The 12,936-nt window shown below is 41.7% G+C and overlaps 1 protein-coding gene across 3 annotated transcripts; it reads left to right on the top strand.

Annotated features, from left to right (window-relative positions):
* Positions 1-1,491: 1,491 nt before the first annotated feature.
* crmp1 (collapsin response mediator protein 1) lies at positions 1,492-12,899 on the top strand. 3 transcript variants are annotated; one of them, XM_039811521.1, is made up of 14 exons: positions 1,492-1,942; positions 3,657-3,745; positions 3,955-4,139; positions 4,268-4,432; positions 5,009-5,070; positions 5,168-5,248; positions 6,129-6,197; positions 6,365-6,485; positions 6,621-6,777; positions 8,863-9,004; positions 9,113-9,283; positions 10,255-10,434; positions 11,181-11,346; positions 11,543-12,899. In XM_039811521.1, exons 1-14 carry the CDS (start codon positions 1,592-1,594, stop codon positions 11,632-11,634), a joined length of 2,031 nt encoding a protein of 676 aa, XP_039667455.1. In that variant the 5' UTR covers positions 1,492-1,591; the 3' UTR covers positions 11,635-12,899. The 3 variants fall into 3 exon arrangements, with proteins under 3 accessions (XP_039667455.1, XP_039667460.1, XP_039667468.1); XM_039811526.1 differs by having other exon boundaries at positions 1,493-1,903; XM_039811534.1 differs by lacking the exon at positions 1,492-1,942 and adding an exon at positions 2,335-2,622.
* Positions 12,900-12,936: the final 37 nt, after the last annotated feature.

The raw sequence follows: 12,936 nt of genomic DNA, 5'->3' as shown, positions 1-12,936 counted from the left end.
AAGGCTGCATGTGCCGTTATTTCCACTAGCTATTTAAGTAGATTATGGGGTTTCAGTCAAAAGCTATATGTAGGGCTACTCTTAATCGAGTCTGACTCTCTTCCATATGGCACCAATCGACAATAAGAGTGACCACGCGATGCCAGCTAGCGGTCTAACAATAAGGTTACAATTTATAATAAGGGTACACTGGATGATTGACTATTAAGGAATTCTGACAAGTCACTCTAAAGCTGTTTATTTATTTATTAATTTTTGTATTATTATCGTGCAGCAACGTGTAGATTTGTGCATCTGGTCACCAGTTTGATAAAACAGCTTGATAATTCAGTGAGAACAGATACTGCTCATCAAATGCATCGTTCTTAAATGCCATTTTTAATTGGCTTTTTTTTAATTACATTGCATCATTAAACATCAATTAATAACATAAACACCATAGTGACATGGTCATTTCTTAATGGAAAGCAATATGAATTTGGGATATATCTTGCTAATCAATTCATGCATTTGACCATTATAAGTCATGCATTAGTTATTTATTACTTAACCATATTCTTTGTACCTTTATCTTTACATAACTGTTACCCAATAAACAATTATTATCATATAATGTGCAATATAGGTTCAATGCCTGCTCCCAGACATGTGCTATGATACATATAGCCTATTCTACGTTTAGTGCCACAACTGTGTTTATGCATGAGCACTGTGATGCATTCCAATACGCTACGTGTGTTTTGTTGCTGCTGTTTCATGTTTGGTGCATTGTTCCTCTGGGAGCTGTCCACCTGCGTGAGTACTGAAAGGACAGCTCCCTGCTTCTCTCTCTCTCTATCTCTCTCCTTCTCACTCTCTTTCGCCCTTTCCCAGAATCCCTATGGACTGTGCGAAGGACAGTCTGTTGCTGCCTGGAACAAGACTGTCTGCTCACATCAGCAAACATCCCATGAGCATACAGGTCACTAGTTTCGGCCCAGTGGAGATAAAAGCACCTGCTGTTGTCTGGGAGCCTTATACCTTGCTAATGTCTTGCAAGTTGCAATAGACCAGCCCCCCGTGTGGCATGCTTAATTCTGAGAGCATAGCTATAGACCATTTAACAATCTGTCTCTCCCTCCAGATGTGGGTTAAAGGATGACACATGCTGGTTTAATCCGCTGATGGTGTGACCTGCTCACGCACAGCCCCCACACATTATAAGGAAAGAGAGAGGGATGGTAGAAAGATTTGCTTTCCTTATATTTAGCCTAGTTGTCTGTATGATTGCACGTGGTCACGGCTCATGCAGATGCTTCACATTAAAACTAGTTCACTCTGACACACCAACACTCCCTAATATGGAGCACTGCATCATTTCACTTGTAATACACGTGTGTTTGTGTGTGTGTGCGTGTGCGCGCGCGTACGTGCGTGTGTGTGTGTGTGTGTGTGCATTTAGGTAGCCCGGGCAGAGCTGATTTTCACAGTTTACAGCATCAGAGCGCGCATGAGGGGCGGGGCTGTCCGTGACCCGGTTAGACGTAAAACAGTCGAGGCTCCTGTCATCGTTTCAGATTGGGGGGAGTCTCCGTCTGTCGTGGAAGCCACAATGTCTGACTGCAGAAGACAGTGGAACCGGGAAGATGAGCTACCGGTCTACTTGGCGGGGCCGATCAACACCGGGCCGAACCAGAAGAAAACCTACGGGATGTTCAGCTCCGTGGAGGGGGCGTTTGAAAGCAAGACCATAGACTTCGATAACTACGCGGTGGGGAGGAAAGGGAGCCGCACCCCGAGAAGCGGGAGCCGGGAGAGGGTCTTGGACGCTGGTGACCCCATGGGCAAGACGTCCAGCGAGGCCCGGGAGGGGTCACTGACCAACTCAACCGGGGAGACAGACGATGTACACCCCGGTGTTGAGGTCAGATATTCATCCGATAAAGAAAGCCCAAATGGGGAGGTAGGAGTAAGGATTTAGCTCCTTGGCCTTTTGTGTCTGGCTTTTTGGTTGAAATTCTGATCGTTGTCATGTTCACGATATATGATTTACACATTAAGCAGTGAAAAAAACGCCCATAGACTACAGCTGGTAGAAACATTTTGAGTAGGTTATTTTTTGGAACAAATGCCTAAGTCTGCATAAATTATGAAGTTTTGTGCTGCATTGCAGTTTGGCCATTTTGTTTACCATTTTCTGTTGTGACTACGTCTACGTATCTAATAAAAAATATCCCCAAAAATGCAAATACGCATCGACCCAATTACCCTCATTTTAGTCTGTGGTGCTGAATTGGACAGCGCCAGACAGCAACACTCGCTGTACTGTGTTTGTGCTCTCACGTGAGCTGTACAGACGCTCGCTTTTCGGACATGCGCACGCACAGGATAGTCACCTGTCTTGTCACGGTTCGCGTTCCACACGTCCCGAAGCAGCCGTGAGGCGCCGGATTCATCGCTGTCTCTCTCACACACGGAAACAATAACCAACACACAGCAGGGGAGACAAAGGGGCGCAGAGAGCAGCGCAGGGCGCTGGATTAATAACAACCCGCGTCTGAGTTGACTGTCAGGGGGCAGAGTGACGGAAAGAGCATGTCTGGGACCAGTTACCAGGGAAAGAACAGCATCTCCCATCTGACGGTAAGAGACCTGGCCTGGTCAGCGGCATTGCCCCGAGAATCTCTCCGCTTGTATGCAAATCCCTGCTGCCAATGCCGTCAGAGAAGGGATTACATTCTTAGTGAGGTGGCAAAGAGCAGAAGGCCCTTCTACAGTTTCTCTTAAGTTAAACAGCAAAACCAAGACAGAGAGGTGACAATTCTCAATGTCTGTGTGTCAAATCGAGCGCCTATTCTCACTCAGGATTGGACAGTGTTGTGTAATCTCGCCGCCTGTCAGAGGGATTCATTTGGTTGACGTGGCGGTCTAACCAGGACGCAGGAAACAATGGCTTGCATAAAACAACACAAAGGTGTGGGACTGGATTTGTGCAAAGATGCATCTTTTTTTCCAACTATATTATAACATCTGTTCTGCAGAAAGCCTCCTCTATCCTTCCAGAGTAGGCTATTATCAAATGCCAAATTAATCCAAAGACAACCAACAATTTATATAGCCTAACTAAGCATTACAAAATAACAAGAGACGACATTTACATTCTTTCTTTTGTAAGCATCTTCATTGGTTAAAAGTGCTGAGAATTTAGCTGGGCTGTCAGCTGCTATCATCTCAAACCATGGGTGATCACTAGTTACCATGGAGACATAGCATCTTCCTAAAGCTGTTGCCATGCAGGCACCTTCCATGGTATTATGGGGTGTGGAAGCATGGTAATCTGAAAAAAGTGCTTATCTAACACTGTGCTTCTAAATACTTAGTATTTGATTGCACTCATAATCTCATCCTACATAACATTAATACAAATAAAAGAGAAAGGCAAACAGCACAACTATTAGCTTTTGTGAGACCCCACCATGCACAGCACTTATGTGGCTATGGGTTTCTTTCCATGATCAACTGCATCGTGTCATAATATTGCTATGAAGTCAAGGATTACATAACTGATTGTGCAATAGATCAAAATGTCAGGATTGAATTCAACAGCTCCTGTACTGCTTACACTATCCCTCCCTCTCTCTCTCTCTCTCTCTCTCTCTTCTACTTCTCCCCTGCAGAGTGAAAGGCTGTTGATCAAAGGAGGGCGGGTGGTCAATGATGACCAGTCTCTCTATGCAGATGTGTACATTGAGGATGGGCTTATCAAGTGCGTATATAAGGAGCTACTTAAAGAGGCATACAAAGACTTGCAAATATTTTGCAGTCGATAATGATTTCACTGCCTTATTCCCCTTTTCATATCCTCATCCTCCCCCACCCTTTTCATCTACAACCATGTATGCTCCTGCACAACATTTTTCCCTGTCACCCACCCTTTTACCCACCACTATATCTAATGTATCTGATCCTTGGCAGGCAGGTGGGGGAGAATCTGGTTGTACCGGGGGGTATCAAGGTGATCGAGGCCAATGGTCGCATGGTGATACCAGGGGGGATAGATGTCAACACTTGCTTGATGAAGCATTACCTGGGCACACAGCCTGCTGATGATTTCCTCCAGGGCACCAAGGCTGCACTCGCTGGGGGCACCACCATGATCAGTGAGTGTGGATGTCTAGACTCACATATGTAGCCACAGTTCATACTGCAACCACATAATCATTCAAGTGTTGAAAAACAGTAGATGCACTCTTTCCATCTTAACCTTTTGATCCTTCCCACATTTCAGTTGACCATGTGACGCCTGCGCCGGGGGAGAGTCTGCTGGAGGCGTTTGAGTGCTGGCAGGAGGCTGCAGATAAGAAGGCATGTTGCGATTACTCCCTGCATGTAGACATCCCCCAGTGGAATGAGATTGTTAAAGATGAGTTGGAGCTGCTGGTGCAAGAGAAAGGTACATCCATTTTTAGTTACTCCATAGTGTTTCAGAGCTGTGGTCATTGCTGTAATTCTGTTTCATGTTCATCCCTATTTTGGACCCATTTCATAAGAACAATAGGGACAGATTTGTAAACAATTTTGCCTAGTGTTGAATCCTCTTTTAGCGAAGACACAGCGGTAATCCACTGTTCTCTATGGTGCTGTCATGGTGGTAATATATAAATCCTGCTTGTAATCTGTTTTAAGTAAAAAATCACTTTTCTTTTGGGGCAGTTTCAAAATAAACCAGCTATTGAGCCAAGGCAGCTGCTTGGGTGTCCAGTTCCTTTCAAAAATAAAGATGAAAGTTGCAATTCTTGGCTCAGATGCTAGACATAAACATGCTATCCATGCTTGGTACACCAGACAAGATTGTGGATCCATTTCTGTATTTTGCAACTTGAAGTTTGCCCTTCATTTTAACTTTATTGCATTTCATGATACATTATATGGGCTACACTTACACAATTTATCTTTGTAATCCTCGCTGCTGAGTTTCCCTTTATTACCTTCTTGTCATGAATACATTTATCGTTTCCACTGCTGTCAGGTATCAACTCCTTCCAAGTATACATGGCTTATAAGGATGTGTACCAGATGTCAGACTCTCAGGTATGCTTCATAATCATTACTACGGCACTACTGATTTGCTGCTCTTTCCTTTCACTGTTAATCCCTTCGTTTTTATTTGGACTCATCTCTCCCTCAGCTGTATGAGGCGTTCTCCTTCCTAAAGCAGCTGGGTGCTGTGGTGTTAGTTCATGCTGAAAATGGAGACCTGATTGCTCAGGTAAGTGCCACATAACCTCCTTGTATCTTAGTGGCAACTGACTACTCATACTTCTTATAACAACACAACCTGTCAGTGTATTCAGCCTCCAGACACAACAGTTTACTGTGGTAAAATAACTAACAATACATAATGGCTGAACTAATTCATGTCTAATCTTCTACCTTTAAAGTCTCTTGAAACCTGCACTGCAGTTGGGAGATGTTCTTCTTACATAACTCCCCAGCTATCATAGAGAGAGGATTAATGCTGCTGCTGCAGCTGCTGAGTAGGACAGGTTTTTCCTAGGCTACTATTGCTGTTGACCGTTATTATTCTAATGATGGTGATGTAATGGTGATTAAGATGGTGAGAGTGAAGGTGCTGATAATGCTCAGACATCACTGATGAGTGAAGTGGTAGCCGTGGTCATGGAGATTAGACAATTATAGAGAAAACCATGATGTATGTGTAGATGAATGAGGGTAATGAAGATAATGGGAGTGCTGATGAACAATTATGTTATGAGCAAACAATAAAAAAAAAAAATGACTAAAAGAAAAACAGTAAGGGGTTTGGGCGTCTGGTTTTCATCCCAATTTTGCGGTTCTCCAGACATCGCTGTCAGAAACACAAGTGCAGCCAGCAAAAGCTCCCCACGGTGCATTGGCATTCTATGATTAAAATGCACACTTTATTTTCTTTGATAGCATGACAGACCATGATATTTTGATTTTTCAGCCATAAAATACCAGCAAAGGCACTAAAATGTGAGTATGTGGGTAAAACATGATTTGACAAGTACTGTATGTAATGCTGACAGTTATTGTAGTGGGTATGAATGAATAAATACCATAGTTAATACAATTATATAATTAAATTGATTTCATTTGTGTTTCAGGAACAGAGAAAAATCCTCGGAATGGGAATCACCGGACCTGAAGGCCATCCTCTGAGTCGTCCTGAAGAGGTGATATCATTTTCGTCTGCCCCATTATCCACCCATCCATGCATCCATGCATCCATCCATCCATCCATCCATCCATCCATCCATCCATCCATCCATCCATCCATCCATCCATCCATCCATCCATCCATCCATCCATCCAAAGGTTTTAATGTTTTCTTTCCATGCAGCTCGAGGCTGAGGCAGTGTTCCGTGCCATCACGCTTGGCAACCGTGTGAACTGTCCTGTGTACATCACCAAGGTGATGAGCAAGAGTGCAGCTGACACTATCGCCCAGGCACGTAGGAAAGGTCAGTCTCTCTTTCTTTTCATTCCAAAAGTTTCAATCATTTAATATGTGATTCTATTTTAAAGCCTTTTCCAGTGTTTATGAACATCTTCTTTTCACATCCTGACCTACACTGTCCCTCTATCCTCCCATTCAGGTTCTGTAGTTTTTGGGGAGCCAATTACAGCTAGCCTGGTCACTGACGGCTCTCACTATTGGAGCAGAAACTGGGCCAAAGCAGCTGCTTATGTGACCTCTCCACCTTTGAGTCCTGACCCCACAACCCCAGACCACCTCAACACACTGCTGGCTTGGTACGTCTTAAAACCTTTTTTAGCAACGGATGAACATGTTGAAAACTAAGTAAACGAAGCAAAGTCTTTTAATGCAAGGCCTGAGTGTTTTACAATATGTGACGAAAATGCTCTGAGAAGCCTGACTAAATATGTAGCCTACAGTATATTTCATGAATACTGGCACATGTAAAAACTGCAGACTGAGGGCAGACAAAGTGTTAATTTAGCTAAAATCCTCTGCAGAAAGTGAAATGCAAATCAGCAGGATGACACCAAAGGAGACGCCTGCAAGTATCACTGTTCGCCCTTAGATATTAGTTTGGTATTCATGCCACAAACAACTGCTTGTGTAAGACACAATATCAGACCAGCTTCAGTAAAAAAAAACATACAGAGAAAAAGCAGAAGAGGGGCAGAAGGAAAGGGTTGGGAGAGACTTAATAATGAATAAAGGACTGCATAATCATTTGCAAACCACTTAAACTGCATACACACACTTATACATGTATACACTTACGTATAAAGTACAATAGAATATGTATACTATTATCAATGATTAAAGGCAAAATATATTGATGTTAAGTTGTAATTCATGAGTATCATAGTAAAGTGCCCCAGACCAAACCCACTTAAGTTCTCACTTCACACACACACACACACACACACACACACACACACACACACACACACACACACACACACACACACACACACACACACACACACACACACACACTCAATGCACACAATAATCTGCTGTACATTTTTGACTGTCCCCGATTCCATAAATAGCACAGGGACTAGAATCCTTCATCATCTGTTGCCTTGGCTACCAACTTCCTCCTCCTCCTCCTCCTCCTCCTCCTCCTCCTCCTGGTGGTGTGATACTGCTGTTGTCGTTGAGCTCCTGCTGAAGCAATAGGGTGTATTTTTAGGTTGTTCTTTTTCTGGAAACGCGAACAAAAGTACAAAAAAACCCCGCTCCCCCAGCTCACTATCATGAAGTAATGTAATTAACAAATTACTAAAAGGCCTCAGATGGCGCCCGGATAGCTCAGTTGGTAGAGCGGGCGGCCATATACGGAGGTTTCCTCCTCGATGCAGCGGACCCAGGTTTGACTCCGACCTGTGGCCCTTTGCTGCGTGTCATTCCCCATATCTCTCCCCTTTCACTTCTTCAGCTGTCCTGTCATTAATGGCATAAAATGCCCAATAAAATAGTCTTTAAAAAATAAAAGGCCTCAGATGAGAAATCATTCTAATCATAGCTTTTTATCAGTCAAATTCAACCTATTGTATATTAAGGGGTAAAGGCAGTATATATGGTGTTGGCTTTTTGATAATACATTCATGATGTGGTCTAGTTAAAGCTTTAAGGCCCAAATGCACTGAACACATCTGATGTGTGCGTTTTGAAGTACACCTATTGTTTGAAATGGCCGAACTCGCATTAAAAGCGTTTTGATGGGCGATAATACATTTGTGATGTGGTATTGTTAAAGCTTTAGGGACTGGGACTGCAGCTGTGTTGCATTATTCTGACTGGTTCAGCTGGCTGGTTTTTCTGCCACAGGTCATTACATGACTTGTACTTTAACTCACATGCTCAATGAGGACACCTGATGGCTAAAAGTAGAAATGTCCGTCTTTATCTTCATCATGATTGCCTGAATTTGAAGTCTTGAACTGACCATCTGATCACAAAGATTGAGCTGCTTTCCATAGTTCAAGTCCAACTTTATTGTCAATTCTCTCATAGTATGTGCCAGACATACAGAGGAATCGAAAATACGTTTCTCTCCGACCCACGTACAAATAATATAGTACAAATATTATAGTACAAATATATTCAATACAATAAATACATTATAAATAACGCAAAAGTAAAGCAAAAACCATAAAGTATAGAAAACTAAAGAAATTGAAAATGTGCAATATCAAGGCAAAATATAAATTAAAAGTGAAAAAGTGTTCCTGAGAGTCTTTTATTAAGTTACCGGTGCTGTTCCTGATTGGGGGGGGAGGATATAATATTTGAATATTTGATCACTGCAGTGTGAAGGGTATGTGAATTATTTATATAATTTTGTTGCCTTGATTCAGTGGGGACCTCCAGGTGGTGGGCAGTGCTCACTGCGCTTACAGCACTTCCCAGAAAGCAATCGGTAAAGATGACTTCACCCTGATCCCAGAGGGAACCAACGGAGTGGAGGAGAGAATGGGTTTCGTCTGGGACAAGGCCGTGGTAAGAAATGAGGACGTGTATGTGTGTGTGTGTGTGTATGTGAGTGTGTGTTTGTGTCTTCTGTGTAGCTGTGACATTGACTTTTGTCCACCACTCTCTGTTTCTCAGGCCATGGGCAAAATGGATGAAAACCAGTTTGTGGCAGTCACATCGACCAACGCTGCTAAAATATTCAACTTGTACCCACGCAAAGGCAGGATAGCTGTGGGCTCTGATGCTGACATTGTCATCTGGGACCCCTACAGCGTCAAAACCATCACTGCCAAACTCCAGCAGTCGGTGAGAGCAAAAGAAAATAGGAGGAGAGAGAAAGGAAAGATGGCAAATGAAAAGGGAGGATGAATAAATTGTTATAATACATGTACTTTTAATATGATACACAGTCAAGCCTGGCATTACTTTGAGTGGTATGATGCCATATTGCATAGTGGTAGTATTAGAATAACAAAATACATGCATTACATTAGTTACAAAACTGGTTTCGCTCTTTTTTTGGACAATGACATTTAAAGTTCTACAATAGAAAGTATTTCCAGTTAAAGATTTTCACAGTTAGGACTGTGTTTTATTGGGACACTGTTGTTTTAATCCTTAAATTACCAAGAGCAAAAATTTAATTCAACTCCTTTGTAGGTCTGGGGTCGCATCAGCAATCTCAGTGACAAATATTTGAAAACCTAGACAAATAAAACCAGAGCTATCTACATGGTCAGATGCCCCATGAGCTTAGTAAGGACATGTGTTCTCTTTTGTGCAATTCAGGTGAACCCAGCCTTTAAATTTCACAACAAAATTATGCATTTAAACTAAGCTGAATGGCCTCTGAGGTGAAAATAGACCTTAAGCAATGCAGTACAGTGACAATATTAGACAGTGGTTAATGTATTCAGTCTGCTTTGCCATTCTCCAAGGCCCTAATCCAGACTGGTGCCGGCTTTAGGTCATAATCCCCCTTTACCCCTCACCCATTCTGTGCTACCATCTCTCTACCCATCCCCCTGCATTCACAGTCGCTCCTCCTATATGCCCCGAGCCTCTCACTTATTCATCCCCGATTTTCTCAACTGCTGCATTTTACTGCATGTATTAAGCCTTGTGATATGCTTGCTGAAATGGCACAGTGGGCTAAGACAGTGTAGGGCATCTGTTCTGAATGGTGGGAGGGAAATGAAAGAGCTCTCCTTTATTCATCTGCTTAATTCACTTTTTCCACATTCTTTATCTTGTATGTTTTATCCCTCTCCACACAGGCTTCAGAATACAACATCTTTGAGGGTCTGGAGTGCCGTGGAGGTCCAGCGCTGGTGTTGAGTCAAGGTCGGGTGGTTTATGAGGAAGGCAAGCTGCAGGCCCAGCAGGGCACCGGCCGATTTATTCCCCGCAAGCACTTCCCAGACTACGCTTACCAGCGCGTTAAATTCAGGAACCAGGTACAGTAGACCGTTCATTTTAAATAATTTAAAAGTATTTTCCATTAAAAGATTAGATGGGCAACATCCAGTTCCTTATAGTTGTAATCTTGCTTTTCTGCTTACTGTCTTCAAAATCACTTTAATACATATTAAAAACACTGATAAATAATTTACAGTTTAATTTGGTTTGGTTTATTGGCAACAGTCTAATATATTTATAAAACACTTGGTCATGCATTGAATAATAAAGTCCTAGTCTTATTTCCACTGTTGTCCCTGGTGTTTTCTTACAGTCAGACATTCATTATCTGACATTAAGACATATTAGAAAATAGGAACTAACAAACTAGAAAACGGAATCATATGAACAATGGCTAACATTTCTTCAGGAATCAAACAAGGTAAAAAGTATTGACACCTCAATTAAGAAATTACATCATAAAAGCCTACAGACAACCGTCACTGTTTTGCATTGTTATGGCAAGAAAACTAAGGCAAGAATGTATCTTCACATTTGAAAACAATTGATTTTGCACAACTTTTTAAGTAAAATACACTGGTTTTAGTAAATATCTTCATATATTCATATCAATATTTACAGTCAGATACATTCTATCATAATTTCCACATTAGCTTATTACAGCAAAACAAATGAGCCAACTTGTTTTATATTATGGTGACTGGTGGGTAACTGGCCATTTTGTTTCTGAAGAATGACTAACAGATCAGCTTTGTGTTTGTGTCTCTGTGTGTTTTCTATCCAGGTGAACAGACAGCAGGGCGTTACTCGTGGGTTGTATGATGGCCCTGTGTATGATGTCGTTCCTACCCCCAAATATATAACTCCTGCTCCGTCAGCCAAAACTTCACCCATCTCTCACCAACCACCACCAATACGCAATCTTCACCAGTCCAACTTTAGCCTATCAGGTAACAGAAACAATTTATTTTATATTAGTTTTAAAATCCAATCCAGTGATTCCTTTGATTCTTTTAATTGTGTCAAATGAATCAATGTCCAGATGCATTTATGACCTTTTATGTATACTGAACAGGTTCTGAATTCAATAATTTCTAATAATTATGTAAATAAATCTAATATTTAAATTTTGTCTTCATTTCCCAGGGGCACAGCTTGATGACAACATCCCTCGTAGGTCTGGCCACCGTATTGTAGCACCCCCCGGTGGTCGCTCCAACATCACTAGCCTTGGTTGAACAACCTGACTGTGTACAAAGTGTTGTTGTTTTGGGGTTTCACCTCCTGAGTGTGTGTGTATGACTAAGAGTGTGAGCACACTGGCATTAATCAAATTTGTATTTTTTTGCACAATGGTGACACACTCCTTTTAGACCATTATGATTTTTATCAGTTTGCCTTTAGTGTGTGGTCACAGAAAAGAAGCACATTAATACTTCCAATACAAGAACAATCAACCATAAAAATATGAAAAACTCACAGGCTCAAGATTGGGGCACACACACACACACACACACACACACACACACACACACACACACACACACACACACACACACACACACACACACACACACACACACACACACACACACACACACACACACACACACACACAGATCTGGTATCAGACCCCAAATGTGTACCCGGTGTTATGTCATAATGTTGTTATCTCCTTCCCCTTGAGCATGACTTCCTCATTATTCTTCCTCACATCCCATGTCTACTGTGTGGGTCTGCTCAGACATGGTGCTCCTTTCCACCCATCTGGTGGACAGCTGATGAAATAATTGATTTCTCCTGCATCTGTTTTTCAACATCTTGGCAATATTTGTTAAAATGTGGCTCAAGTGGATCAGTTATACATATTGCATGGACACGTCTTTAGATGTTGCACTACTTGTGGCTTATTGTTGCAATGGACGAACACTGGTAAATGTGTGCTTTGAAAACACAATGACATTCACTGTAGATAGAGCGAGCTGTTACTAGGTTCACATATGGACACACACACATACATTTTAACATTACTGTGAACTTATATACAATAAAATCAATGCAACTTCCTCTCCACCATCTATATGCAAATGTATCAATACTCTCCTATACAGTGTGAAAGTAGATGAGCAGTTGAAACAAATACAATAACAGCTGTGCACAGCAAAATGAATTTCTAGATGGCTGTACCTACATAATAGAGTTTCACTGTAAACACTTTTGTGTGTGATAGTTTTCTGCCAATCATTCATGCCAGATATAGATCTTTGTTGTAATGATATGCTCAACTCACTGCTGTAAAAGGGCTTTAGCTCCCACCCCCGCTTTTTAAAACTTCACTAAGAATTTTTTAAGCTGTTTTTAATTTTATTTGCTTAATTCTGGATGTTTTCTTGGTACATTTGGTGTTTATATGCCACTTTGTTTCATTGCTGTTTTCTGGTGTCTCCAATGGAACCACTAATGATCAATAAAGACTTGACTTTTGTCAAAAATTATAGTAAAATGAACATTCCTGAGAGTTTCATACCAATTTAACAAGT

This window comes from Perca fluviatilis, chromosome 1 (genome assembly GCF_010015445.1).
Source record: "Perca fluviatilis chromosome 1, GENO_Pfluv_1.0, whole genome shotgun sequence".
Taxonomy (NCBI): Eukaryota; Metazoa; Chordata; class Actinopteri; order Perciformes; family Percidae; genus Perca; species Perca fluviatilis.
Note: the sequence above shows the minus strand (reverse complement) of the source record. Positions and strands in the feature narration are given on the sequence as shown.